The 24,770-nt window shown below is 56.6% G+C and overlaps 1 protein-coding gene and 1 long non-coding RNA gene across 3 annotated transcripts in view; one reads left to right on the top strand and one right to left on the bottom strand.

The window, feature by feature from the left end:
* The first annotated feature begins 993 nt into the window (after positions 1 to 993).
* Positions 994 to 24,701, top strand: LOC118935325 (uncharacterized). The gene is made up of 3 exons (XR_005033774.2): positions 994 to 1,389; positions 18,805 to 18,958; positions 22,284 to 24,701. It is a non-coding gene; the product is annotated as an uncharacterized LOC118935325 (long non-coding RNA).
* The window catches only part of NFAM1 (NFAT activating protein with ITAM motif 1), a 31,703-nt gene continuing 18,872 nt past the window's right edge, over positions 11,940 to 24,770 (bottom strand). The window contains exons 4-6 of one of the 2 annotated variants that reach the window (XM_036931523.2): positions 22,653 to 22,748; positions 15,135 to 15,221; positions 11,940 to 13,834 (exon numbers count right to left, since the gene is read on the bottom strand). In XM_036931523.2, the coding sequence (XP_036787418.2) occupies positions 13,775 to 13,834; positions 15,135 to 15,221; positions 22,653 to 22,748 (243 nt within the window). In that variant the 3' untranslated portion in view covers positions 11,940 to 13,774. Of the gene's footprint in view, positions 13,835 to 15,134; positions 15,222 to 22,652; positions 22,752 to 24,770 lie in introns of both variants that reach the window. The other variant, XM_036931522.2, reaches the window with a different exon arrangement.

Genomic DNA, 24,770 nt, shown 5'->3' with positions numbered 1-24,770 from the left:
TGGGGACCCTGCTGGCCACCACCTTCTCCCAGAGTAGCATTGGCAGGAAATCAAGCCCCTAAGCACTGGTACCAAAGAATGAGGTGTAGGCTGGTCGGAGCCCAGAGAACAGCGCAGGCGCCTGTCCCGGGCCTCCCTCCACCCACAGGCCCTTCCCTTCCAGGAGGCCAGACTTGGTGCTTCAGTGAGTCTTCTGGGCCAGGCCTCTCCCTGCTCTCTTCTTAACCAGGCCTGCTGGTTTCTTTCACTTTGTTTCTGTGAACTGCAAACGGGGTGTAGAGTCTAGAGTAAGGCCAGGGAAGGGGAAAGACAATTTTCTGTCATCTGGATGCCAGACCTGGCTTAGCAGCTCCCACTTTGCTGGGGAAATTCTACTCAACATTTATTCACTTTGCCTACCATCTACCTAGAAGAGAGACTCAGGTCCTGCCCTCACAGCACTTAAAATTGATGAGGGGAGACAAACATTAACCCAATAATGACATGAAATATCCCTGGAGAGAGTGGTCCCAGGCTAATAGCCTCTCATAGGGGAAATGTCAGGTCAGGGAGGTCAGCGAAGGCTTCTTGGAGGAGGTGACTGGGGCCCAAAGGATGAGGAGGCATTAAGCCCCCTGACTCACTGTCACCTCTGCAGAGAAGCCTTCCCTAATGCCTACACAAGGTTGCCTCTTGTCCCCAGGCCCTATTCCTTCCTCACTGTTCATCATCTATGTCTTTGCACTGGTCTGGAATTCCTGTGAAGGCAGAGACTGTATCTGTCTTGTTCACCACTGAGTTGTCCATGCCTGGGACTAGGAGATGTCTGATGACTACTTGTTGATCAAAAAAATAAACAACATGTGCAAAGGACCTGTGGTAGGTGGGATCACAGAGACTAGGAGGTGTGGAAGTAGAACGGGGGCCAAAGGCACAGAGAGTAGTGGGAGATGAGACTGAGCTACACCAGGAAGCACCCCGGACACCCCCTCCCTTCTGCCCTTCCCCTTGGGTGTCTTCCTGCCCTTCCAGGAGAATGCCACACAGATATCCTGCCCCACTTGATCAGCCTCAGACGCAGGGGACGCGGTAGGTGGCACTAGCCTCACCTGACCAGTGCTCTTCACCACGGCCTTGCCTCCTCCACTCCCCCCAGCCTGGTGCTCTGGGGCACCTGTAGCCGCGAAGAGGCAGTGGGAGGCAGACGCAGGAACCCCAGCCCAGGGCCTCCCTGCACCGCACCCCAAGTCTCAATTGCACACACACTCCCACCAGACTGGGCACCCCTTTCTCCTCACTGAGGCAGAAGTGCAAGGAGAAAAGGGGCTGGGCTCTGGGCTTGGTGCCCTCGGCTGATAACCAGCGTGTGTCGGGACACCAGGCCGGCGCTGCCCCTCAGATTCCTCCCAGGTGAGATGGAGTACCCCAAACTCCCAGTGGGCACGGGGCACAGGGCAGGGGCTTGGCTAACCTGTCCCGGAGGCTCAGGGTGAATCCCCGCTGCCTGTCCCGCAGGACTCAGTTCGTTGCTCTGCCCCCAACTCCCGTTTCCTCCGCAGCAGCAGCTGAGGCTGGGGCCTGGGGCTCCCGGAGGCGCCTGCGGCGGGGGAGGGGCCGCGACTCGCGGCCGGCGGGGTCCGAGCCCCGCGCGCGCCTCGACCCCGCGCCCACCGGCCGCCCGCGCCGCGCCCTCCAGCAAACTTTGGCGCCTGCCACCCGCGCGCGTCCGCACCTGCTGCTGCTTCTGCGCGCGTCCACGCAGCCTCACCTGCCCCCGGGCCGCCGCGGGGTGCCTCGCGCATAGCCGCGTCTCCAGCCTCACCCGCCGCGAGTTACGCGGTTGCCAGCCTCGGTCCCAGGGCTCGGTCCTGGCTCCCGGAGATTTCAGGGGCGCCGCCGCCGGACCGCCCGCGCTCGTCCACGCCGCCTCGGCAGCCCCCCGGTCACCGGAGACGCCCCAGTTCAGGGGCCGCGTCGGCACCGCCTCGGAGGTGCCTCCACTCGGGGCCGCGTCGGCACCGCGCAAGGCTCACGAGACCCTTCAGGGCGCAGACCCGGGCGCAGACCCGGCGACCGCCGCTCAGGGCCGGGGGCGGCGCCCAATCTTCTGCCGGGACCCCGCGGCCGGCACAGCCGGCCGGGGCTGCTTGCCGTGCCCGCGCCCTCACGCTCCTGTCCCGGCGGTGCCGTCTCCTTCACAGATTTCGCATTACTGCCAGTGGCGAAAGAAAACGTTACAAATCCTCTCCGGTAACGTGGCTGTCCCCCAACCTCCCCGCTACTCTCTTTTCTACGCCTTTGAGACCGAGTTCGGCGCCGGCGGTCGGCCGCGGGCGGGGGGCTCCAGGCCGGCGCGGCGGGGCGGGCCGGGGCGGGGCCGGGGGCGGGGCGCGCGGACTCTGGCCTCCCTTCTGGAGGAACCCTTAGCCGGCTGCGAGCGCTCCGGTTCCGGCTCCCGATTGGTCGGCCGGCCGGCGATACTGACGCCTGATTGGCGGAGACGAAGAAGGGCTCGGGCGCCGGGGTTGGGGTGGCGGGTTTCATTCCTCCCCTTTCCGTTTCTCCTCCGGCCGCCGCTCTGTTGGGCCTCCCGAGATCTGCCGCCCTTTCCTCTCTCCTTCGGTGCACCCCATCATAACCGTTAACTACTCGACTGTGACTCCGTCTCTTTGTCCTTCTCTACCAAACGGGTAGCACCTAGACGTAGAAACATTTGTGGTACCCAGCACCGTATCCCCAGAGCACACAGGAGGTGCTCAAAACCTGTTGGTTTGGTTGAATTATCGGAAAATGTGCATACAGGCTTTCAGAGCCATCTTTAAGGCTGGTAACATCCCTAGAAGATGGTATTACTGTTCTTCAAGAACGGGAGACTCAAGTGCAGAGAAATGCCGTCACCTGGGACTGAATGCCCGAGCGGACACTCGGACGTGCTTGTACCCTAGGACCTCAGAGCTGCTCTACCTGAGGCCCGGTGGAGTGTCAGGGCCTCGGTTTCCCATCTGTCAAAAGACAGTGTTGGATTAGAGCAGAAGATAGGTTAAGATGTCGTTTCGATGCTCATGCCGTCCCAGCACGGTGCTTGTCAGTGTAGATGAGACACCCTGATCATGTTAAGACCTTGGCAACCTGCTGGGCCCGCTCCCTCCCCGGGCACCCCTCCCCCAAATCAATGGGGGTGTTAAAAGCACTGCTCAGACCAGGCTACCTCACCCACCTCAGGGTTTGAGGGCATGTAGGAAGATTTTCCTGGGGGAGCCCCAGGGGTGATCATTAAGCAAACCTACTTGAGCAGGCATGCTGGTCTGGGGGAGGGCAATCCTTGGGAACCTCCCCCCAGGTGGGTCCTTCTGATTGCTGGGTGGTCTTTGAGGTGGGATAGGGGAGAAGGCTTCCTCTGATAGAGGAGGGCGTGGGAGTTGCTCCTGGAGTTGGGCAGGAGAGGGTTAATCCACCAGAGAAATGCTCTCTGAGATCGTGGGCACCCAGATTTTGGCACAGAGAAACTGGCTTGGTGGCACAGTGAGTTCTCCCTGTGTCTCTGTGTTCACATGGCCGTCTTATAAGGACACCAGTCATTGGATTTAGGGCCCACCATAACCCAGTATGACCTCATCTTAACTTTATTATATTTGCAAAGAGTCTTGTTTCCAAATCAGGTTACATTCACAGGTTAGGATTTGAGCACGTCTTTTGGGGGGACACGGTTCACACAAGGCTCATGAGGGAATACTGGGTATTGCACACTGAGGTACAACAAGGCTCAATGAGAAAAGAACATTCTGGTCAGAGGAGAAGAGCAAGAGCAGAGGCCCTGAGGTTGCCCAGGACAGATCACCATCTTGGCTGTCCACTGCCTTCTCAGAGCTTATCTCCAGTTCATCTCAGCTCCTGGTAACCGGCAGCTGCCTAAACAGAGCCAGGAGGGAGCTGGCCCTCTGTGTATCAGAGCTTCTCAGGCCTCTCCTTCCAGCTGACCCTGCCCTGCCCAGGGCCCCAGGAGAGCCCTGCCTGCCTGTTCCTCTACACCTGCCTGCCTGGTCCCCACCCCCACCTGCATCCCGCAGGCGAGATGGACAAGGACAATAAAAGCTGCTTCACAAGCAGGTGGTGATTAATCACCAAGTTAATTAAAGAGGCAGTAATTACTCTCAGATTGCAGAGGAAGGAGCATGTCTTGGGCAGGTGTGGGTGGTCAGCCTAGGACTCCCTGAAGAGAAGGGGATGGAAGTCAGAAAGGACTTGGAAAGACAGGAAGAAAAAACAAATAATAGTTTTACAAAGTGGGTGCTTCAACTACAGCTCTGTTTTATTTGACAGAGTCAGGCAATGGGCTTAGATGTTTAAGCTCATCTCTGTACTTTTCCACATCTTTGAAAAATTTCATTAATGAGAAAGTGGCAGAGGGGAGATTAGTATTTCTAAACTCCATTTGGGATTTATAAATGGCCTCCAATACCAGTGTGCCCCACTTTACACAACGGAGAAGACCTTAAAATCATGCATAAATTGGATCCCGTTTGCCCACCCAGTGCATCTTAGCACCAGTGATACTCTATCTTCATTTCTGATTGATTTTCCCTAGCAGAGGCACAGAATTCTTGGCTATAAGTGTTAGGCTCTCTCTGTCAAGTAGTTAATGACCTATAAAGCACTTAAAACATATTGGAGGAGCTGCTATTTGGAGGCACCCCGTGGTATACCCTCTTCTATTGTTAGTAATCACTCCTCATTTATTGACTATTATTGGTTTGGAATTTGCTGTTAGGTGTCCCTAAAGTGGAGCCCACCAGGAAAGGTCCAATTCCATTTGGACACAGATGGGTGCAGGGGCAGCAGAAGCAGGTAAGGACAGAAAAGGTACTCTTCCTCAAGAATCCATGACCACGGGTGCCCTGGTCACCTCTTGGCACACACCTTCCCTGACTCCCTAATTCCCCCTGCAGCTGCAGCCAGCATGGTCATCTCAGTTTCTCCCCACCATCTGTCTGCAGCCTCAGCCTGTCTTCTGAGTCCTGACCTATTCTCTTGGCTGCCTTCACGACACCACCCCATGCTTGCCACCTGGATTTCTCCCCACACTGCTGTTCCTCTCTAGTACTTGTAGTTGTGCTTACCGAACCCAGCCTCTGTTCACTGGCTGGGGGCATGGACACCCCTTCACCCTTACACTTGGAGGCCAGGTCACCAGGTCTTGTCGGTCCCCGGGAAGTGGCTCTGCAGTCCGGTCCCCTGCCCAACCTTCACTGCCTCAGCCTGCTATCCAAGGCTCTTCCCACCCGGAGTCTGGCGTCACTTCCCCTGCTCCCCAAGCGCCCTGCCTTTGCTGCCATCTCGCTTCTTCCGTCTTCAGGCCTTTGCTCATGATATTCTCTGCCTGAAGTGCCCCCCTCCTTCCAGGCCCCCTTTGCCATGAAGCTTTCCTCGGGGAGTCACCACCCTCCTGGGGGCACCCGTGGCCCTTCCCCCAGTGCGTTTTCCCCGTTCCTGTCTGCCCGCCTTGTCACTCATTCAGGGACATTTTCTGAGTGTCCACTGGGAAAGGAGTTGTTGGGAGCACCAGCTCTGGCATCAGACAGGCCCAAATCCCCTGGCCAGCTGAGGGACCCTGGACGTTCACTGCCCCCTCGAGCCTCAGTGTCCTTCTCTGCCCTGTCCCAGAGCTGGTTCCTGCCCTTAGGCACCTGGAGGATGATGCTAGTCTGGGGAGGTGGGTGCTGAGAGAGGCGGAAGAGGCCCCAGGTAGGAGGAAGCGCAGAGGCCTGGCGGCAGAACCCCAGGGGCAGAGCGGTGAGGAGGCACCACGTGGGGCGGAGCACAGGGGGGCCTAAATGAGCAGGGGCCCGGGACGCTGAATAGGCTCTTCTGGGAGGGAAAGCGGAGGAGTTTCTAGGGCTGCTATAACCAATCACTACGGATGTGGTGGCTGAAAACAGTACACATTTGCTCTCTAGAGCCCTGGAAGCCAGAAACTAGAGATCAGTTTTACTGGGGGAGAGCAAGCGGCCAGCAGGGCCGCACTCCTTCCAGAGGCCTTGGGGAGAGTCTGCTTCGCTGCCCTTTCCAGCTGCTAGAGCTGCACTTTGGCTCGTGGCCCCTTCCTGCATCCTCAAAGCGAGCAGTGGGGTGACTTCCTTCTCCTTCTCTGCCTCACCGTCGCATCCCCTTCCGCCTTCTGTCTGTGATCTCCCTCCGCCTCCTTCCTATAGACGCATCTGTGACTGTAATGATCCAGAACAATCTCCGTTTTAAAAATCCATCATCACATCTAGTATAAGGTAACATCCACAGGTTACAGGGCTTAGAACACGGACATCTTTGGCGGGGGCATTAGTCAGCCTACCACAGAAGACAACCAAGAAAAGATGGTCCGATCGTGGGCTCTGAAGTCCCTTCTGGGGCTTGAATCTCAGCCACACTATTTGCCAGCTGTGTGGCCTTGGGTAGGTTGCTGGATCTCTGATACTCAGATTCCTCATCAATAAAATGGAAAGCGTGCCTAGCTCCAGATAAGTACTCAGTGGGCATTTAAGTATCTACTAAGCAGAACTACTATCTGCATGTGCCAGAGCCTGGAGGTTAAAAGAGAATCCTTCCGTATGGGGGAGGGAGGGAGGGCCGGAAGGGGGCAGGGCAGGGAGCTGCGGTGGAAGGGTGGGGGGTGGGGCTGGGCCAGGTCCCCGGGAAGTGTGTGCGTGCACGCTGTGCATGGGTGCACTCTGTCCTGGGGTGAGCGTTTAAACGTTTAAATAGGCAGTTTTATTTGTTTTTGTTTCATCTTATTGAGATGTAATACTCATACCATAAAATTCATCATTTTGAAGTTTTCAATTCAGTGCTTTTAGCATATTCACAAGGTAGTGCAACCATTACCACTATCTAATTCCAGAACATTGTTATCACCCATCAAGAAATCCCTTACCGGTTAGCAGTCACTCCGTTCCATGGCGGGGCAGTCTGGGGAAGGAGCTTCCTGAAGCGCCTCTTCCAGGCTTGAACCCAGGAAGAAGACAGTGGAGCCCTTGAGCGCAGGGATGCAGGCACTCCAGCTGAGGGGTCAGGACAACCTGCGCTCAGCACCCTCCTCAGCCTCTCTCGGCGTCCTCACTGCATCCCAGGAGGCAGGGTAACCCACCGCACAAGGCTGAGGGAGGCTGAGGCACGGCAGCTCAGGACTCTTTGAATCACTACATTTACCATTTTTATCTCTGTACCTGGTCCTCTGGGTCCGGAGTCTCCCTCCCCTTCGAGTCACTGTCCTTGTCTTAATGGGTCCGTGTGGGCAGCAGCTCCCCTGGCCCCACCCCCGCACAAGGCACTGCAGGGCTTCCTGCCTGCAGGAGGCGGTAGGCTGTGGGGCTGCTAGGGGAAGGTGGGGGGCATTTGAAGCTGGGTCCAGCGAGGCCAGAGTAGGGGGCCTTTCCAAGGTCTGAGCAGCCCTAAGCCACCCCTAGCCACCCAGCCACTCTCAGGGTGGCTGGGACCCAAGCAGGACATGGGGACCCACAAAGGGTTTCTCAGTGTCCCACCCTGAGCCCCTCCTCGGGGCTACCAGGCCCCACATGATCAGGGCTGTCTGGTCTAGCCTAGAGGCAGCTGAGGCAGGAGGGAAGGCCATCTGGCGAGGAAAGAGACAGTAGTCAGGACACTGCTGAGCCGTCTGGAGCCTTCTCTTCAGTGACAGGGGCTTCTGGGATCAATTAGCAGAACCACTCTAACAGGGATCTTGGCCCCTGGTGCACACTCCACAGGCACATGTCATCAGCTGGGGCCTCCAACAGCCCTGGCAGCCGGGAGGTGAAGCAAAGGGCCTCTGCTGGCCTTTCTCCTGTCCCTGGACCTCGCCTCCAACAGCCCAGCACAGAGCCTGCCCCTTCCCATCAGGTGTGGGGCCTGGGGGCGGGGCTGGCCTTCCCAAACAGCACTTCCCTTCCCTTGGCTCTCCTGGTTTGTGGACACAGCAACATGTCTGTCTCAATGTCCGTATAAGTAAAATGGGTCACATACTAGAGATTGCTTCCTGGAAACTGGGGGGAAAATCATTCTCCCTCCTTCAGCAAGAAGTAGCATTAAATCACCAGCAAAGAAAACCATCATTTACTCTTTAAGCAAATGGCTCCTAAGCCCCTACTGTGAGCCAGGCACAGAGACAAGTGGGAGGCTCAAAGCCTCCTGGGGTACATGGATGTGTGAATTGACTCAATGCAAGGAGGTCAGAGCAATGAGGGATTAATAAACTGTGTGGTGGGGGATGAGGTTTTAGGTAAGTCTTCATGGAGGAGGTGGCATTTGAGCAGGAATTCCTCAGGCAAAGAATAGGATAGAGTGGCCTTCCAACAGAGAATAGAAGGAGCACAGGTTCAGAAGTGGGGAGTTTGGCACCTTGGTGAAAAGCACATGTGAAAGCAAACATGAATGGGGTTTGGGGTGACCCTGGGCCAGTGGGAGCTGGTCAGAAATGAGGCTGATGGACTCCATGAGGACAAAACCATTTGTTGCTTATTCCAGCCCCAGCACCAGGCCTGGACAAATGCTGAAAGAATGAGGGAATTGGAAGAGCCCTGAGTGCAGGGCTGAGAGGTCAAGCCTCCATCCTTTGGACAGTGGAAGTCACGGTGAGGTTTTGTGTAGGATGTGAGGTAGGGGTCAAAGGTCATCCTTTTGCATGTGGATGTCCATACCTTCCAGCACTATGTTTTGAAAAGACTGCTTTTGTTCCCCCTGTTGAATGATCTTGGCCCCTTTGTTGAAATGCATAAATGAAAGGCACTACAAGTATGGTTTTAAGAGGGGAGAGATGTGGTCAGATCAATGTCATCAAAATGTTATTGATGTTATCGGTTTGGTGGCAGAGACTAGGGAGAGCTGGAAGGAAGGGAGGTTGGAGGGAGACTAGGTGGGTGGGCTGGACAGAGGAAGGCGGTCCCCAGCCCAGCCCAGGGCCATGGCAGGGAGCAGGTACAGGCCATTCCCTGAGAGAAGGCTGCGAATTCAGCCAGGATGTGGCCACCCCAGGGAGAGCCGGGGCTGGGTGGGCAAGGGTGTGACTGAGAAAAAGCCCGTGCTCCTCAGCCCCTCAAAGTCTGCCAAGTGGTAAAATTAAACTTTCTCCAGATAGAGCCATTGCCAAGCAGGTTTTCAGGTATCAAGAGGACTGTAAATGCAAAACAATGCCAATTACAGCAGCATTATCCCGGATTATAAAGCTTCCAAGAGGTACAGCTCACCCCTCCAGGCATGCTGAGACCCGAAATTTCCAGGGGAGACTTGGGAGCCAAACATCCAGGCTGCCTGAAGTGTGGGCTGCTGGGCAAGGAGGTGGCAGGCCCTACCGCCTCCACTGACCTGCCTCCATCTTCCCAAGGAGACAGACCCCCCTCCCAGGGCAGGAGGACAGCCCACCGGCCACCCCCCATTCTGAGCAGTTAAGGCCAACAGGCCATCTCTGAAGGAAATTTGTGTACTGGGGGCACTGAGACCATCTAAGGACCTTTCTGCAACCCCCCTCCAACTACTATGTCCCCTCCTCTGACCTATGCAGGCAGTGGGATGGCACACAGTTGCAGCCAGCCCAGCGCTGCCCCTTCCGGCTAACTGACCTTTAGCCATGCACCTTCTCTGACTCGCTTTGGTAAATTGGGGAGACAAGCCCCCCGACTTCACAGGGCATTTTCAGGATTAAATGAGATATTGTAGGTAAAGAGCCCGAGGAATACAAACAGTACAACCTCCGTGCGTGAGGATTTGGCAGCGTCTGTTACAACAGCAAATTTACAACAGCCACAACCTGGGCCCCTGGGTTTCCTTCTAGTCACTTTCTGCAGAAAAAGTTTTGCAGATAATGTCCAAGGATATCCCTGCAGCACCTCTGTGGGGCTGGGAAAACCAAGACAACTGAAAAGGCCATTAATAGGGGTTTGGTTAAATTAAGACCCATCTGTCCTGTGGAATCCTCTGCTGTAATTCGAGTCTGGCAGCTCCTATGCGCTGTCACGGGCTGATCCCCACCACGTGGGGCTGCATGAACAAAGCAAGCACAAATACCACCTACAGAACACTTCCATTAAGCTTTTGCAGAGCCCCACACAAGCACTACATATGCCTACGCAGATGCAATAAAAAGTCCAATAGAAAACGCGCCCAATGAGCCAGTGGTCACCCGGGGGAGGGGGTGGGGACAGAGGCCAGGAGGTGGCAAGACAGCAATGGGGATTTCTTTGCTGTAGTTTGTTTTACTGTAATATATGCCTGCATCACCTGCACAGACACACACACAAAACACATGCACCACCACATGTAGAGCAGGGCTGGACCCCTGCTTGGTCAAGGCACAAAGGCGGTAATTACGACCACAGGTCAAGGAAGGAGCCTAGAAAGGAAGATGTCTCAGTGCCTCATGCCGAGTCCCCAACTTTTGGAACCTGGATTCAGCCTGGGAAGCTCCTCAGATGGGCAAGTGACGTCCCCTGGTATGCGGGAGGGACAGAGATGCCACTGTCAGCCTGGCTGGGCTGAGGCCATGGCCCACCTCTCCGAGCTGAGCTGTCTGCCAAGAAAACTATTGCGCTACATAAAAACCCATCCTGGAAATCCCAGAGGCATCCTTAGAATGGAGAATGGCCTTTAAATTAGAATGTAAAAAAAAAAAAAAAAATACGATTTGCCTGTAACTTGGTTTCAGGTTAGTGAGGGCTGGTGGGCAAAATGCACTGGCTGTGCCTGGCCAAGGCCCCCAGGCCAAGGTTCTGCAATACTGGCCGGGAAGGGAGCCCCAGCCCCACCCAGCCTGTGGGTAACCAGCCCGTGTTCCCATGGAAACTCTGCCTTGCAGAATCCTCTGGAAATTGTTGCCAAGGAGGGCCCACCACTTCCCACACCCACTTTGCTTTCCTGGGTTTGGTCTCTAGGGATGACTTTCTCCAGCAAGTGCTGAGGAGCAGGGCTAGAGGGGGAGCTGCAGGCTGAAACCTGCAGGAAGGGGCACAGTGGGCCATTTCCCAGTGGCTACCCTGGCAGCTGGTGGGAGCTGAGGTGCCAGTAGTTGAAAGGTTTCAGATGGCCCGAGGCTCTGAAGAGGGTGGCAGGGGCAGGTTAGTTGGGGGCAGTGCGCGGGGCCTGGCCCTCAGGGCCTGCCTGAGCTCCCCACCACAGCCATAGGCTGTGGTCCACCCCCAGCCTGGCTGCCATCCGCCCTTGGAGTCTAAGGCTCCCCTTCTCCAGGGTCTCACTGTTCCCTCTTTCCTCAGACACTCTCTGGCTGGCTAGGCTGCTCCCCTCTGCGACCACTGCTGAGGCCCCTCCTGGGCCTGGAACACCCTTTCCCCCACCTCACTGCCTGCCTCATCCCCACCCTGACCTGCTCCCTGTGGGAGGCAGGCACAGCGCCTGGTCCCCACCCGCCAGGGAGGTCCCGCTGCCTGTGAGGACACAGAGAGGTCTTGGTTGTCACTGAAATCAAGGATCAGGTGGACATGGCAGCCGGGAGGTGGAGCTGGGTTCAAGAGAGGCCAGCAGCCACCCAGTCCCAAACGACCCCCACGGTTCACGGGGCGCTTCCTCTCTCTTCTCTCCTCCCCCAGAGTCTGGCAATCCTGCCCTCAAGAGCCTGGTTCAAGGCTCTGCCCCCTCCTCCCTCACTGCCAGGGGCAACCCCTGCGGCACGCTGCCATGCCTCGCCCCTGCAGGGCCATCTCCACAGATGACGAACGGGGTGCTCAGTCTTCATTGCTCCACACTGGGAATCCCAGAACATTCTTACCCTGCCCTCTCTTGGGTCAAAGATGCTCTGAGGGCCTCACCCTTCCCCCTGGACCCCTCCCTCCTCCCTGTCCCTCTCCTTGCTTCTTGCAGACCTCAGCACCCTCTCAGCCTTACCCCAAACCAGGCTTGGCCACCATGCTGGCAACATCTGTTTCCACAAGAAGGGTGACAGGTTGGTAAAAACCGAGGGCCTCATAAGCCACAGAGAGGAGTTGGGATTTTATTTCAAGTGAGGCGGGAACCACAGAAGGTTTTGAGCACATGGAGGGACATGGTCCCACGTAGGTTTTATCAGGACCCTGTGGCCGTTTTGTAGAGAAGAGACCGGGGGCAGGGCACTGTGCTGGGGCTGGGCCAAGGCGTGGGGCTGTGGTCCCTGCAGGCGCCCTAGCTATTCCCGGGGTCGACTGGAAAAGACCGATTCCCAGCCTGAGGGTCTCGGGTCCACGCTGGGGATAGAGGCCAAGGCTCAGTGAGGCAGCCCCCTCCCAGTCCTGCTGGCTTTGTCCTCCTGAGGAGAGTCCCTGCGTCCAGAGTGGCACGGCCCCAAGCTTGGCCTCTGCCACAAGCAACTGGAGTCAGGAGCTGATATCAGTTTACACCCCCAAACCCCAGTCTTTCTATCCCTGGGAGGGGCCTGACCTACAGAGCTGAAGGTGCTGCCCACAAACTGGTGGCCAGTGGTGCTTAGGGGCCCCACCCCTCCCTGGGCACATTTGGGGTTTGTGTGTAAGGGCATCCCAGGGACCTCAGGAGTGACAGGGAGGACTGGGTGCCCATTTCACAAAGGAGAAACCACTGGGAAGCTAGGGAGGGGTGGGGGAGAGCCCAGAGGGAGCAGAGCCAAACAGCCTAGGAGATCCTGCCCTTAGCCCCTGACCCCCTCGTCCCAACAAGGGGCCTCTGTGAGAACCGAGGGCATCGTGACACTTGGAGCAGCAGAACCAGCCCAGGGCCAGGCACTGAGGGGCCACCGTCCACGGAACCTGGGGTCCTGCAACAAAGGGGCCCTGTGCCCAGCCAGGGGAGGCCCGGGCACCGAGCCACGCAGCTAGGCCATATGAAGAGGGGTGGCCTCAAGACAGCTGGGACTTGCACTGGGCAAGGAGGGAAGGGTCTGGTCAGGCCTCCATTCCCAGGGTGCCAGGCTGGGGCTTAAGCAGATAAAGACAGGAGGCGGGTGGGGGCCTTGGGGGACTGGACCTCAGGGAGGAAGGACAGCAGAGGTGCTAAGGTGGGGAAGGTCTGAGGAACAAGGGTGATGAAGCAGTTGGCACAGTGTGGGGCCAGGCTGGTGGGAAACCACCTTGTGGTCCTTTCAGGGGGGCGTCAGCCCATTTAGCCAGCACCACCCCCTTCCTGCCCCCAAAATGCACGATCTCCTATCTCACCAGTGTGTGCCCAGACCCTGCCTGCTGCAGGCCCCTACCTGATAAGACCACCACCGAGCCACCTCACCGGCCTCCAGCTCTGCCCTTGGGCGCAGCCCAGCCTCTCCAAGGCTGGCTCTCGCCAACACCCCCCACCTCCTATGCCGGCCCCGCTCTGCCTTGCGTGTGCCTGTGCCTTAGGCTTGGCTGGGCAGGGGGCAGGGAGGTGGGGGCATTTGCTGAGTTGCTCTTTTATTCATCCACTCCACGATGCCTCTGCTCACAGCACTGACTAGGGGCCCTGGCCGGGCACCTCCTGCAGAGCTGGCAAATGGCCTTGCAGGCCATGGGGCAGGCTGGTACCAAGAGAGCCTGTAGATGAGGAGGTGAGGAAGGCTCAGGGATGGGAGCCCTGCCACTGAGGAAGGGCCCTCCTGGCAGAGGGAGCAGCTTGGGCAGAGGCCCAGAGACGGGAGACGCTCAGTGGGCATGGCTGCAGAGCAGGATGGAGGAGGGGGCAGGCCGAGGCAGGAAGGGCCTTCACCACAGGGCTGAGGTGATGGGCGCCCCAGGGGCCTCCGTCCTGCAGAGGTCAAGTCCTTTGGAGGCTGCGCTGCCCTGGGCCTCTGATCCAGGGCAAGATCTACGGGCACAGGGAGCTCGTCCTAGAGATTTTCATAGACCAGGTTAAATTCACTGTCATCCTTAAACCTGCGCAGTTTCTCCTGGGGGAAAAAAAGGGGGGGAAAAGAAATAAAACACAATAGGTAGGGAAAAGAACAAACTTGCCCTCATCTACTTTCAGTCAGAGGAAAACAGGCCTGACCCTGTCCCCAAGACCCCTGGCAGCCTCTTCTCCCACCAGCCCGCCCCACCTCGGCTCTCTGCCCTCCAGCCCCGCGGGCCTGCTCTTTCCCGCCTCAGGACCACTCCACTGTGTTCTTCCCTCAGGCTGGTGTGCTCCCCCAACCGTACCTGTTCCCCCAACTACTGCCTTCTTACCCTGCAGGGCTTGGCTCAGCATCCCCCAGCCCTGGCCTGGTCCCTCCCCAGGGCCCACCCCTCACAAGGCCCTGCAAATATCTGTGTGTGTGTCCTGCCAGTGACTCTGTCTGTGTCTGTGGAGCTGAGGCCTCCAGAGAGCAGTGACACATCAAGCCTTACTGGCCAACCCCTGGGCATGGGGCGGGCACTGCCTAGGATGGCCCAGAATCCTTAGGGGCCCCAGGTTGGGGAAGCCTCGTTTCCCGTCAGGGTCCAAGTCAGGGCCGAGTGAAGAAGGGGCTTTGAGAATAGGAGCTGTGACAAACAGCGCCGCCCTGGGCCAGGGGGCATGGAGCGCAAGTCCTCTCACTGCCTGTGGGCTCCTGTACTGGCCTAACGGCCCCTGATCCCTCATGGTGTCCAAAGCTCTGGTTACTTAACTCGGAACTCATCTGAATTCAGGGGCAGCTGGTTTTGAAGGAAAGTGTCACTTGTCCCCTTTTCAGATGAGCAAACTGAAGTTTAAGAGAGAATTGTGATCAAGTGATATGCTTCATAATAACGGAGCCCTGACCAGGTCACCCCAGGCCAACACCAGCTCAGACTCCAGCTCTGATTTCAGCCAGCACCAGCCTGGGGACAGCTAGAAGCCTACCACCCCCTGCCTGATTGGCCAGTGTAGATACTGTGCCCAGTGGTAGTAACAACGGCTCACAGGGCATGTGCACCTAGTGGTCCCTAATACAGCATTTGATCCTCGTGGCCAGTCTATGAGGTGAGGGCTGCTAGGCGCTGCTCTTTCCAGATTAGAGACTCAGACACAGAGGCCGGCCTCTTGGCCAGAGCTGCGCAGCGGTATGGGATGGGGCGGGGCTCCAAGCCCATGGGTCTTCCTCACCACTAGCCCTGCTGCCTTGGGAGGGGGCTCTGATTCAAGAGCACGTGCCTCCCTCCTGTGGCCCTATCCGCCCTCATTTCACAGATGAGAGGGTCAGATGGAGGGAGCGGGGGACCCAGGCCTGCTGCCCTGCCCCTGCATACCTGGGAGAGGAGGCTCTGGGTGGTGGGTGGGCTGCTGGCCTTGTTTTCCATGCAGGCGTAGACTTCCGTCTCTCGGCGCTGCAGGGCCTGCAGGAGATGGCGTGAAGGTCAGAGGAGGGTGGACAAGAGGGGCAGGGTGCCTGTCCCAGCAGGTGGGCCTCCGTCCTGTTATGGACCACGCCTGCCTGAGGGAGCCCAGGGGAAGGGCAGAGCCCTGTGAGCCGTCGCCCAGCCACACCGTGCACGGTCAGAGGGCTGCACCTGCCACCCCCTCTCAGAGCCACCAGACCCCTTTCCTGCTTGAGCAGGGCAAGCCCTCGCACCTCCCCGGGGCTCTGGCAGAGGCCTGTGCTCAGCCCACTGGGCTCTAGCTCCGGGCCTCCACCCGGCTGGCCCAGCCCACGCCCACGATCCCCGGCTGTCCTTAGGCCCCGGGCACCTGAGAGCCAGCGGCCCCCAGCGGATGGTCGTGGCCACGGCTCCACTAAGATGCCCTCCTGGCATTGGCCCTCACTCCCCTGGTCCAAAGCCCCTGACCCAGTGAGGGTCTCACCTACCCACCCCTCTAGGTCTCCCCTGACTCCCTACCCCAGCCTGTGCTCACGGATAACCCAGGCACAATCCCCTCCTGTCAAGCTCTGCCAGGTTTGTCTCTGGGTCACTGACCACCCGGCTGTGGACAGCACCAAATGGCTATGATGAGGGGGCTCCTCGCTCACCTGGCCATGCGTCTTGGGGCCACACTCATCTTGGCCCAGCTATGAGCAGCCTGACCAGAGGCCCCAGGAATGACAGAAAGAACTGAGGCTTTGTAATCAGATGGCAAAAGATTCAACTCCCAGATCTGACACCTGCCAGCTCTGGGCAACCCCTGAACCTTTCTGAGCCTTAGTTTCCTCATCTATAAAATGGGAATAATCACATCTATCTATCTTGCAGGCTCAGTGCATGATTAAATTGCATGTAAAGGCCAATCACAGAATCTGGCAAATAATAGATACTTAATAACTGTTGAATGATCATCAGTCGAATGATCATCAAGGGAGGTTGGATGCTTCCCTTGCCTCTCTGCGGTGATAGCCTGCCACCCTCAGGCCCTGTTGGGCACCAGGGGCACCAGGGGCCCATGTGAGGGGCAGAAGCTGCTTCTTGGGGTTGTCTGAGCAGAGCCGCCAACAGACTAAGCAAGAGGCAGGAACCTTCCCTTCCTGTGTGTACATGTCATATGGATGCCGGCTGGTTGCCAAGGAGGTGGTTTCCCTGGCAACAGGCAAGCAGGGGTTGCTGAGGCAGGCTGGAGAGACAGGTGGTGCTCTGAGGCAAAAGGAGGGAGGAGCTGTGGGGAGGGGAGAAGGGAGGGAGGCGCCGAGAGGTAGTGGGGTGTGAAACCCTGTGCGATAAACCACTGATGCCTGGGAGACCCTCATTTCAAGGGCATCACACACAGGGATGGCAAGGCAGCTCTTGGGACCAGCCCAAGGGGCTTCTGAGTCATAAAGACGGTGGGTCCTAGGAGAGGGGCTTCCAACTTGCCTCTGAGTAGGGAAGGGAACAGGGCCACCCCGAGGAGGAGCCCTATTTCTAGTGGAAGGCAATTTCCAATGTCTGCCCGCGGGGTCTTCATGGCCCCAGAGCACCAGCCGCCACTGGCAAGCCCAGCAGCTCTGTGCCCCTACCCTCTGCCACCCAGAGCTGGATCTCCACAGACCTGACAGCCCCTCCAAGCTGGACATTTCCGGTCACAGAAAGAAGGGGGCAAAGGGCCTCCTTGCTGACATCTTGGCAGCGTTGCAGATCCAGGGTCCCACAGATGGCCCCTCCTCCTTCAGGTCCAGCTCACATGGGCTGCCTGACTCACAGGGCCAGAAAGGCCCAGAGATGTCCCAGGTCACAGCCCCTCAGTGGCAGGGCCAAGACTGGAACTCAGGCCTCCTGCCCCCACTCCGTGTGCTCCCACTGGCCCAGGGAACGAGGCCGGGGGATTTCCAAGCCAGAGAACAGAACTTAGCCCCGGGGCTCTGCAGGGCTCTGACCCGCACCAGCAGGTGGCCATGCTGTGGGCAGGAGCAGTGCAGGGCTGAGGACAGCGCAGGCTGCAGAGGTTGCTGCCAATTAGCAGCTGCTGAATGAAGCCTTTGACGAGTCCTGACCTGCTGGGCAGCATTTGCATTCAGGGTGCTGACTGCATCACTGGGCTGTGAAATGCAGGGTGGCCTTGCCATCAGGACGTCCCCGGAGGCTCTGAACCCAGGCCCTCCTGGCCTTCCTTGGTGATGGGGACTTTCTTCCGTGTGGTGTGCCTGCTGGGACAAGGCCGCCCAGTTCTCTGAACGGGCTGTAGTGGGCTGGGGCCTGCCGTGCCGGGACTGAGTTGGCCCTGGGCCGTTCTGCACTGGAGCTGGCCTAGGCAGCACTGGGCAGCGGGGCACTGCTGGCCTGTTCTGTGCTTGGCCGGGCTGTGTCGTGCTCTGTCTACACTGTCTGTGCAGGACTTTTCTCGCTGGGCTGGGGCTGGGATGGGTGGGGACTGTTTGTCTGGGACCCAGGCCCGCAAGTCCTTTGCCTCCTGAGCCCAGTGGGCGACGGTGCTCACCCGAATGGTCATCAGCCCTGGCAGAGGTGTGAAGTCAGTGCTAAGGCTCCCCTCCAGGCAGGCTGAGGCCAGAGCTGATGTCAGCTACCTGGCCCCGGACCTAATTTAAGGGTCCAGGACTTCAGTCCCCTGATACTCACCCCCACCTGTAACCAAGGAAACACAAAAGCCATACTCCTGTGGGCACCAGTGTGCAGAGATCTGCGTAACGCACTCCGGGGGAGATGGGGGAAGACTGGGGTGTTGTTCAGAAAGGAGCAGCGTTGCTCCAGGTCCAGGTCCCGGCACCTCTTGTGAAGGGCCTACTCAGTGACAAGAGTTGGGATAAGGCAGCCAATGAAGGCCTCGGAGCTGGCGACAGGGAGCCACTGGAGGTTTCTGAGTGGGAAGCGAAGGCATCGGAGGTGGGAAGGTCCCTCTGCTGCAGCGAGCACAGAAAGAGGGCACTGGGCCAGGCAGAGGCTGGGACAGAGCTGAGAGGTGCGCCCAGATGCTGCTCAGGGAGGGGTAACCGTAGTGCTGATGCCCACCTGTGCTGCAGGCATTCACTCTGCCCAGATGGAGCCCCATGTGGCCCTGGGCATCCAGAGGGTAAGAATATTTCTCCACTCATCCGTACAGCAGGTGAGTGCTGAGCACCCACTGTGTGCTGGGCACCCGGCTGGTGGCAGGGAGGGTGCGAGACAGACCACAGTCATGAAGGTAAGAGGTGGCCACAAAGGCCACAGAGAGACACGGGAGGAAAGATGGGGAGTTTGAGCTCATGGATGGGGCAAGGAGACTAAAATTTTAAAAGGGAGTCAGGGAAAGGCCTCGCCTCAAAGGTGCCATCTGAGCAGAGGAGGGAGGGTGTGGCCGGTGGCCAGCTACAGAAAGGACACTGGGGCAGAGGCAGAACCAACGCGCATGCCCGTGCGGGCATGTCCAGGGTGCTCGGCGAGCAGCGAGGAGGCCACAAGGGCCCCAGCCGCTGGGTGGAAACCCATCATCACAGGTGCATGGGGGCCACGTGCCCGTGGGCCAGTCCCAGCCGATGGCGGGGAGTGGCAGGGATGTCATCACAGCCTTCCCCCACAGGACCCCTCTGACGCGGGCGCTCCCAATGGCCTTGCTGGGCCTTCCCAGACTGGCAGTTGGCACTTCCTCTCGGCGCTCCTTCCCGCTTTCCTTCCCTCTGGACCGGATCTGCTCAGCTGACAGCCCCTGCAGGCATCCCCATTTCCTCTCCCAGGTGAGTTTTATTTCCCTAATAAAACCATGGCACATCTAACCCAGGCTTGGCATCTGCCTTTCAGGGGTCCTGGACCCACCAAGGGCTCTGAGCAGAACAGACTGTGATCTGGGTCACTCTGGACAGGGTGGGTTTTTTGAAATAAGATGTGCTGACGGGTCAGATGTGAGCAGTGGTAGAAGGAGAAGAAAGGACAACTTCAAAATGTTTAGCCCAAGCAACTGGAAGGACGGGGCCCTCATTCACTGTGATGAGAAGGACTGTGAGAAGAGGCACTTGGGTAGGTAAAGAATTGAAGTTTGGTCTGAGAAAGAAGCCGATGACATCCAAATGGAGTTGGCTCTGGTGTTCACAGGAGATGTCAGGGCTCAAGATATAAATGTGGGAGTGTAGATGGTCTCAGCCTCTTGAGGCTGAATTGGATCACCCAGGGAAGGCAACGAAGATCGAGAGGAGAGGGCCCTAGGACTGTGCTCCAGGGTTTAGAGGGCAGGCTTCCTCTGGTTCCTAAGTAGGAATCAGTGGAGGAGGTGGACGAGGCATGGCAGTGAGTCAGGGGGGAATCTGGAAAGAGTGGAACGTTCTGGAAGCAAAGGAAGAAAGTATGTCAAAGAGGAGAGAGAGCCTGATGGCATCCGATGCTGGTTATTCGTCAGGGCAGATGAGAACCGGGAACAGACCTTTGGATTTAATGATGTGGAGGTCAACAGAGACCTTGAGAAGGAAGATTCTGGTGCAGAGGTGGGCAAAATGCTTGACTGAGTGGGTTGGAAAGGAGAGAGAAAACCTGAAGACAGAGTTTATTATGATGAGTTATGGAGGAAGGGTGAGGTCACTGGAGGGGGATGTGGACTCAAGATAAGGAATATAAAATGGAAGAAATTATAGCATGTTTGCAAGCTATAAATGTAATATTGTATCATTAGCCCTGTTTTACAGATTATGGAACCAAGACTCTAGGCTTTGGACACCAGTCTGTCTTACCCAGTCCAAATCCATGTTCTTCAACAGGTCAATTTTTAAAAAAGAAATTGTAGTAGTACAGCTTTTTTTCATGTTATAATATGTCATGAGCACTTTTCCATGTGAACAAAAAGCAAAAAGGAGAAATATACAAATCTACAATCACAGGGGAAGATTTTTAACTACTCTTAACATCTGATAAACAAAAAAAGGATGTGGAATATTTTAACACGATCCAACAAACTTGACCTAATTGACATATAGAATACTCATTCTGCCATGCACAATGCAAATGTTCTTCAAGTGCACACAGAATATAAGCTGAGCCACAAAGCAAGTCTCCAAAGACTTCAAAGGATTAAAATCATACAAACATATTCTCTGGTCACAGTGGAATTAATGAGAAAAAACAGAATGATAACTAGAAAATAACTAAACCTTGAAAACTGAGCAAAACACTTTTAAATACCCATAGGGCAAGGAGGAAATCTCAATGGAAAATTTAAACTGAAAGATAACAAAAATACAACATACTAAAACCTGTGGGATGCAGCTAAAGCCATACTTTAAGGGAAGTTCATAGCCTTAAGTGTATAAATTAGAAAAGAAGAAAGAATTGCAAATCAGCGATCAAAGCATCCATCCAAAGAAAGTAGAGGAGGAATATATAAAAATCCTTTCCTGGAGTTTAGGAACAAGACAAGGATGCCCACTGTCACCACTTCTACTCACCACACTGGAGGTCTGAGGCAGTGCAATAAAGCAAGAAAAAGAGAAATAAAAGGCATGAGGATTGGGAAGGAAGATGAAATGTCCATTATTCATAGATTACATGACTGGGGTCATAGAAAATCCAAAGGAATTCACAGAGAAACGATTAGAATTAATGAGTGAATTCAGCAAGGTCACTCTATATAAAGTCAATATACAAAAAAATCAACCATATTTCTACATACCAGCAATGGACACTTAGAAAATAAAGCTCAAATGGGGAAACACCTGAATCCTAAAGCCCTATTCTGAGGATTAATGAGATAATAAGGTGTAAAAGCCTACCACAGTGCCTGGCACATAGTAGGTACTCAGCAAATGGCTCCTGATATCATCATCACTGTCTTTAATGTCATTCTTATGTGCTCAGGTCCAACTCCAGTGGGTATGGGTTGGTCTCAAGGGCTAGCAGTCTGTGGCTTCATTTCACATCTCCTTTCTGGTTCCAAAACTTTTGGAGCCACCCTGCAACCCTGCGGGGCAGTTGGGTCTCTTCCCACACTCCAGAGAAGCCTGCCTGAGCCTCAGAGAAGTCTAAACATGGGCGAGAAGGAGAAGGATGTTATATGCAAAAGTGAGTCTCTTCTATTAAAAATAATCTCATAGCAGGATATTTATCCATGTGGAAGGATGTTAATGAGATACTGTAACATGAACAAAAATAGCTGTGCTACTCCAATTAAAAAAAGTATGTGTGAGTGTGTTTATAGGTCTCTTCATATATATGGAAGTCAATGTTACTAGTATTTACCCTGGAAGAAGATAGGCTTAGGATGGTGGTTATTTTCTTTTTTGATATATACATATATAAAAATACCATGTGTGTGTGTGTGTGTGTGTGTGTGTGTGTGTGTGTGTGTGTGTGTGTGTGTCTTATTTAACAGCTGACACCAGAACTCAGGGAAAATAACAAGATGAGTTGCTGGGAGAGAAGAGAGAATATGGGGAAGTCGAGGGCCGTACAGAAAGCAGTGGCTGGTGGAAATTCTCTCGGGTGGAGGGACTGAAGGCCTTTTGAAAGCTGGCCAGGTTATGTTCCATCTGGAACCACTGGCTGTGCCCTGCAGAGACATCTCCTTTGCATCCTGCCCATCTGCCCATCCTCAGTAAGCAGAGCCATATTCTGACTGCCCTCTGTGGGGGGTTTTATGGGGATTGAGGAAGGACCTGAGTTTCACGTGTGATTCAGGATGGTGGGCACGGCACAGGGATGGCGCATAAGGGCAGAATCTAGTGCAAGAGGCAGCCCCTCCCAGGCACGGAGCCAAGACCCAACCTGGTGGCTCTAGGTCTTTCAGAGTTGAGACCCCAGATGACACTGGGTGGCATTTAGTCTTCACTTTCTCTACAGTGAACACATGATACCTGTGGAACTAGATGTAACTGAACAAAGATGCTTGTTGCCTTCCCTGAGCCTGGACAGAGTGGCCGCATGCTGGGCAGTGGGTGGCCTGGGTGAGGCTGAGTCTCTCCCCAGGTAATTATGAAGACCATGGCAGTGGTGGAAATGCTTACACAGAACAAACAGCATCCCGGCCTGCAGCTCTGCTAAGGGCGTGGGACAGCGCCTGACCTTTTCCTCTTCCTGCAGTGTCACTGCTGTGATGTTTGTGCAAGTGGAACGGAGGAGCTGGTGAGCTGGTTGAGGCGTTGTGTCGGATGGAGGAACTTTCTTCATTCCTCACCGACTCAGGCCCTTGCTCCTCCAGAAGTGGAGGCACACCAATGAGGTGAAGCCGGCAGCACCCTGCAGCTATGTGCCCACCAGGGGCCAGGGCCACATGTGTGCAATCTCAGTTCACTTCACAGAGAGTCCCCCAGGTAGGAATTCTTGTCTCCAGTTTACAGATGAGGAATCGGAGGCTCAGAGTGGCCACACAGCCAATTCATGGCCACTCGGGGAGGCAGACCCTGTACCAGGCTTAGGAGAGGTGAAGAGGGCCGGGGCCCCGGGACTCACCGTGTAGATGGACTCAGCTGGGAGCCTCTGAGGGCTGCTGGCAGGGCTGGGGTCCAGGCACTTCTGGGTGAGGTGTGTCTGTGGCACCTGCATCTGCTTCTGCGAGGAAAGGAGTCAGGGTGGCCGGGGCTGGGATAGGCAGCTCCCCCGTCTCCCCCTGCCACCCTTGTACAGACGCCCCCAGGCAAAGGATGGCAGTGTCACAGGGCCACACAGACACTGATCACACAGCACCTTCCACTCCCCCAGGGAAATGTGGCAAATGCCTCTGAGATCTGTATTAAGCCACTCACTGGTCTGGAGGTACCAGCAATGAGAATGACCCCCAACAGGGCATTGCCCACAGACACAGTGCCTGGCACAGGAGAGGCAGGCACTGCAGGGCACAGTGAGACAGGGCCCCTGGCTAAGCAGCTGACTGCTGTGGGTGGTCCTGAGCGAGTGCCAACCAGACCAGGTGTCCAGTCCTCTCTGCCCCTTGCTGGCTCGGTGGGCCCACACAGGCCACTTGCCCTCTCTGGGCCTTGATTTCTTCAGCAAGAACCCTCCTTTGGGAAACTGTTCCAAGGACTCAGGGAGGTGATGGCACTCAGGTGGCACTTAGGGAGCCCTTGGCCCACCCACCTAGATCTGTCAGGCACCTGTTGTTAGCCAGGTGGTGTGAAGAGGTGGACACCGTGCCTGCCTCCTTGGAGCTTAGGACCAGGAGGGGAGACAGACAACAAGCCAGCAGTTTCCCCAGGCGAGGTCCATGTGCTGCCCACAGCAACAGAGCCTTTGGCACACTGGGAGGGAACCAACCCCGCCCGGCAGGAAGGGATGCTTAAGGCCTGAAGGCAGACAGTTCATTTGGCCAGAGACGGGGTGTGCTGGAGCAGCCGCGCTAAGGCCTGAAGGTCTCGAGGAGCTTAGAGGTGGTCAGTGTGGCCTGAGAGGCGGGAACCTGCCCAGGGTGGTCGGACAGCTGTGCAGGCCGCGTGAAGAATGCAGAGGGTGAGAAGCACCTGAGGCTTTAATGGGAAAGCAGTTCCGGAAAGCTTCGGCAGCGGCTGCATGAAGCATGATGGGGACGTGGGCGTGGGGGCCGGAGGCCTGTGGGGAGGCGCTGGGCCCGGTGCAGTCAGCCCCTTCTGAGGCACAGGGAGGCTGCCTGGAGGTCTCCCTCATCGCAGGCGCCGCACCGCCAGCAGCGGAGGGACAACAGCCTCATCACGGGGCGGGAGCTAATTAAAAACCCTGGCTGCCCGCCAATTCCCAGCCCGTGCACCGGGATTTGCTCTCCAGAGCCACTTAACCTCCCAGGCAGAAGCCAGCGCCACCCTCAGGCACAGCCTCTTGTGGCTCAGGGTGGTGCAGCCCCACCGTGGGGCTCAGAACACATGACCTGCCTATCCCACACACCACTCAGCAAACCTGCGGGACAAGTGTTCATGTCACCTCCATCCCACGCAGGAGTGTGTGAAGGCAGGTGACCTGCCTGCGGCCACAGAGTCTGAGGTGGCCGGGGCACAATTTGAACCCAGATCTGTGTGAGTCACCAAGATGCTAACCTGGCAGTACTGGGGTTTTCACAACTCTGCTTTGCTTAAATGCATAGGCCTCAGAGATCGGTGCTGGCACCCCTGGGGCACTGTACAGTACCCCTGGGGACTTGTTCCTACGGTCACCTCAAGACAGCCAGGGGCTGGTGCCTCTCCCTTCACTGAGCCATCAGCCTGAACACTGTCAGGGCTGGGGGCAGGGCCCCTTGGGCCCCGTGGTGAGCAACAACCATGCCCGGCCTCGAGGCTGCCCACTGTGACTGCGGGGAGGGGACATCAGGGGGGTAGATGCCGCTGCAGGGCTGTGGGAAGAGACCCAAGTCCGCCAGGGGCTGGAGCAGGCTTCTCAGAGCTCGTGCTGCCTCCTGAAGAGAGGAGAGTAGTGTGGGAGTCTGTCCCGGACCGCGGGGCAGCACGCAGAGGGGCGTGGGGGCAGAGCCGTCATGACGGGCCGGGGTGACACAGAAGGAGGGACTGTCAGACAGAAAGCAGCCACGTGGAAGCAAAATGAAAGCTGGGCAGTGCGGGCAGGGCCACGCAGGAGGAGGTCTGTACTCGGAGGAGAGGAGGGAGGTGC

This window comes from Manis pentadactyla, chromosome 10 (assembly GCF_030020395.1).
Source record: "Manis pentadactyla isolate mManPen7 chromosome 10, mManPen7.hap1, whole genome shotgun sequence".
In the NCBI taxonomy this organism is placed as follows: Eukaryota; Metazoa; Chordata; class Mammalia; order Pholidota; family Manidae; genus Manis; species Manis pentadactyla.
Note: the sequence above shows the minus strand (reverse complement) of the source record. Positions and strands in the feature narration are given on the sequence as shown.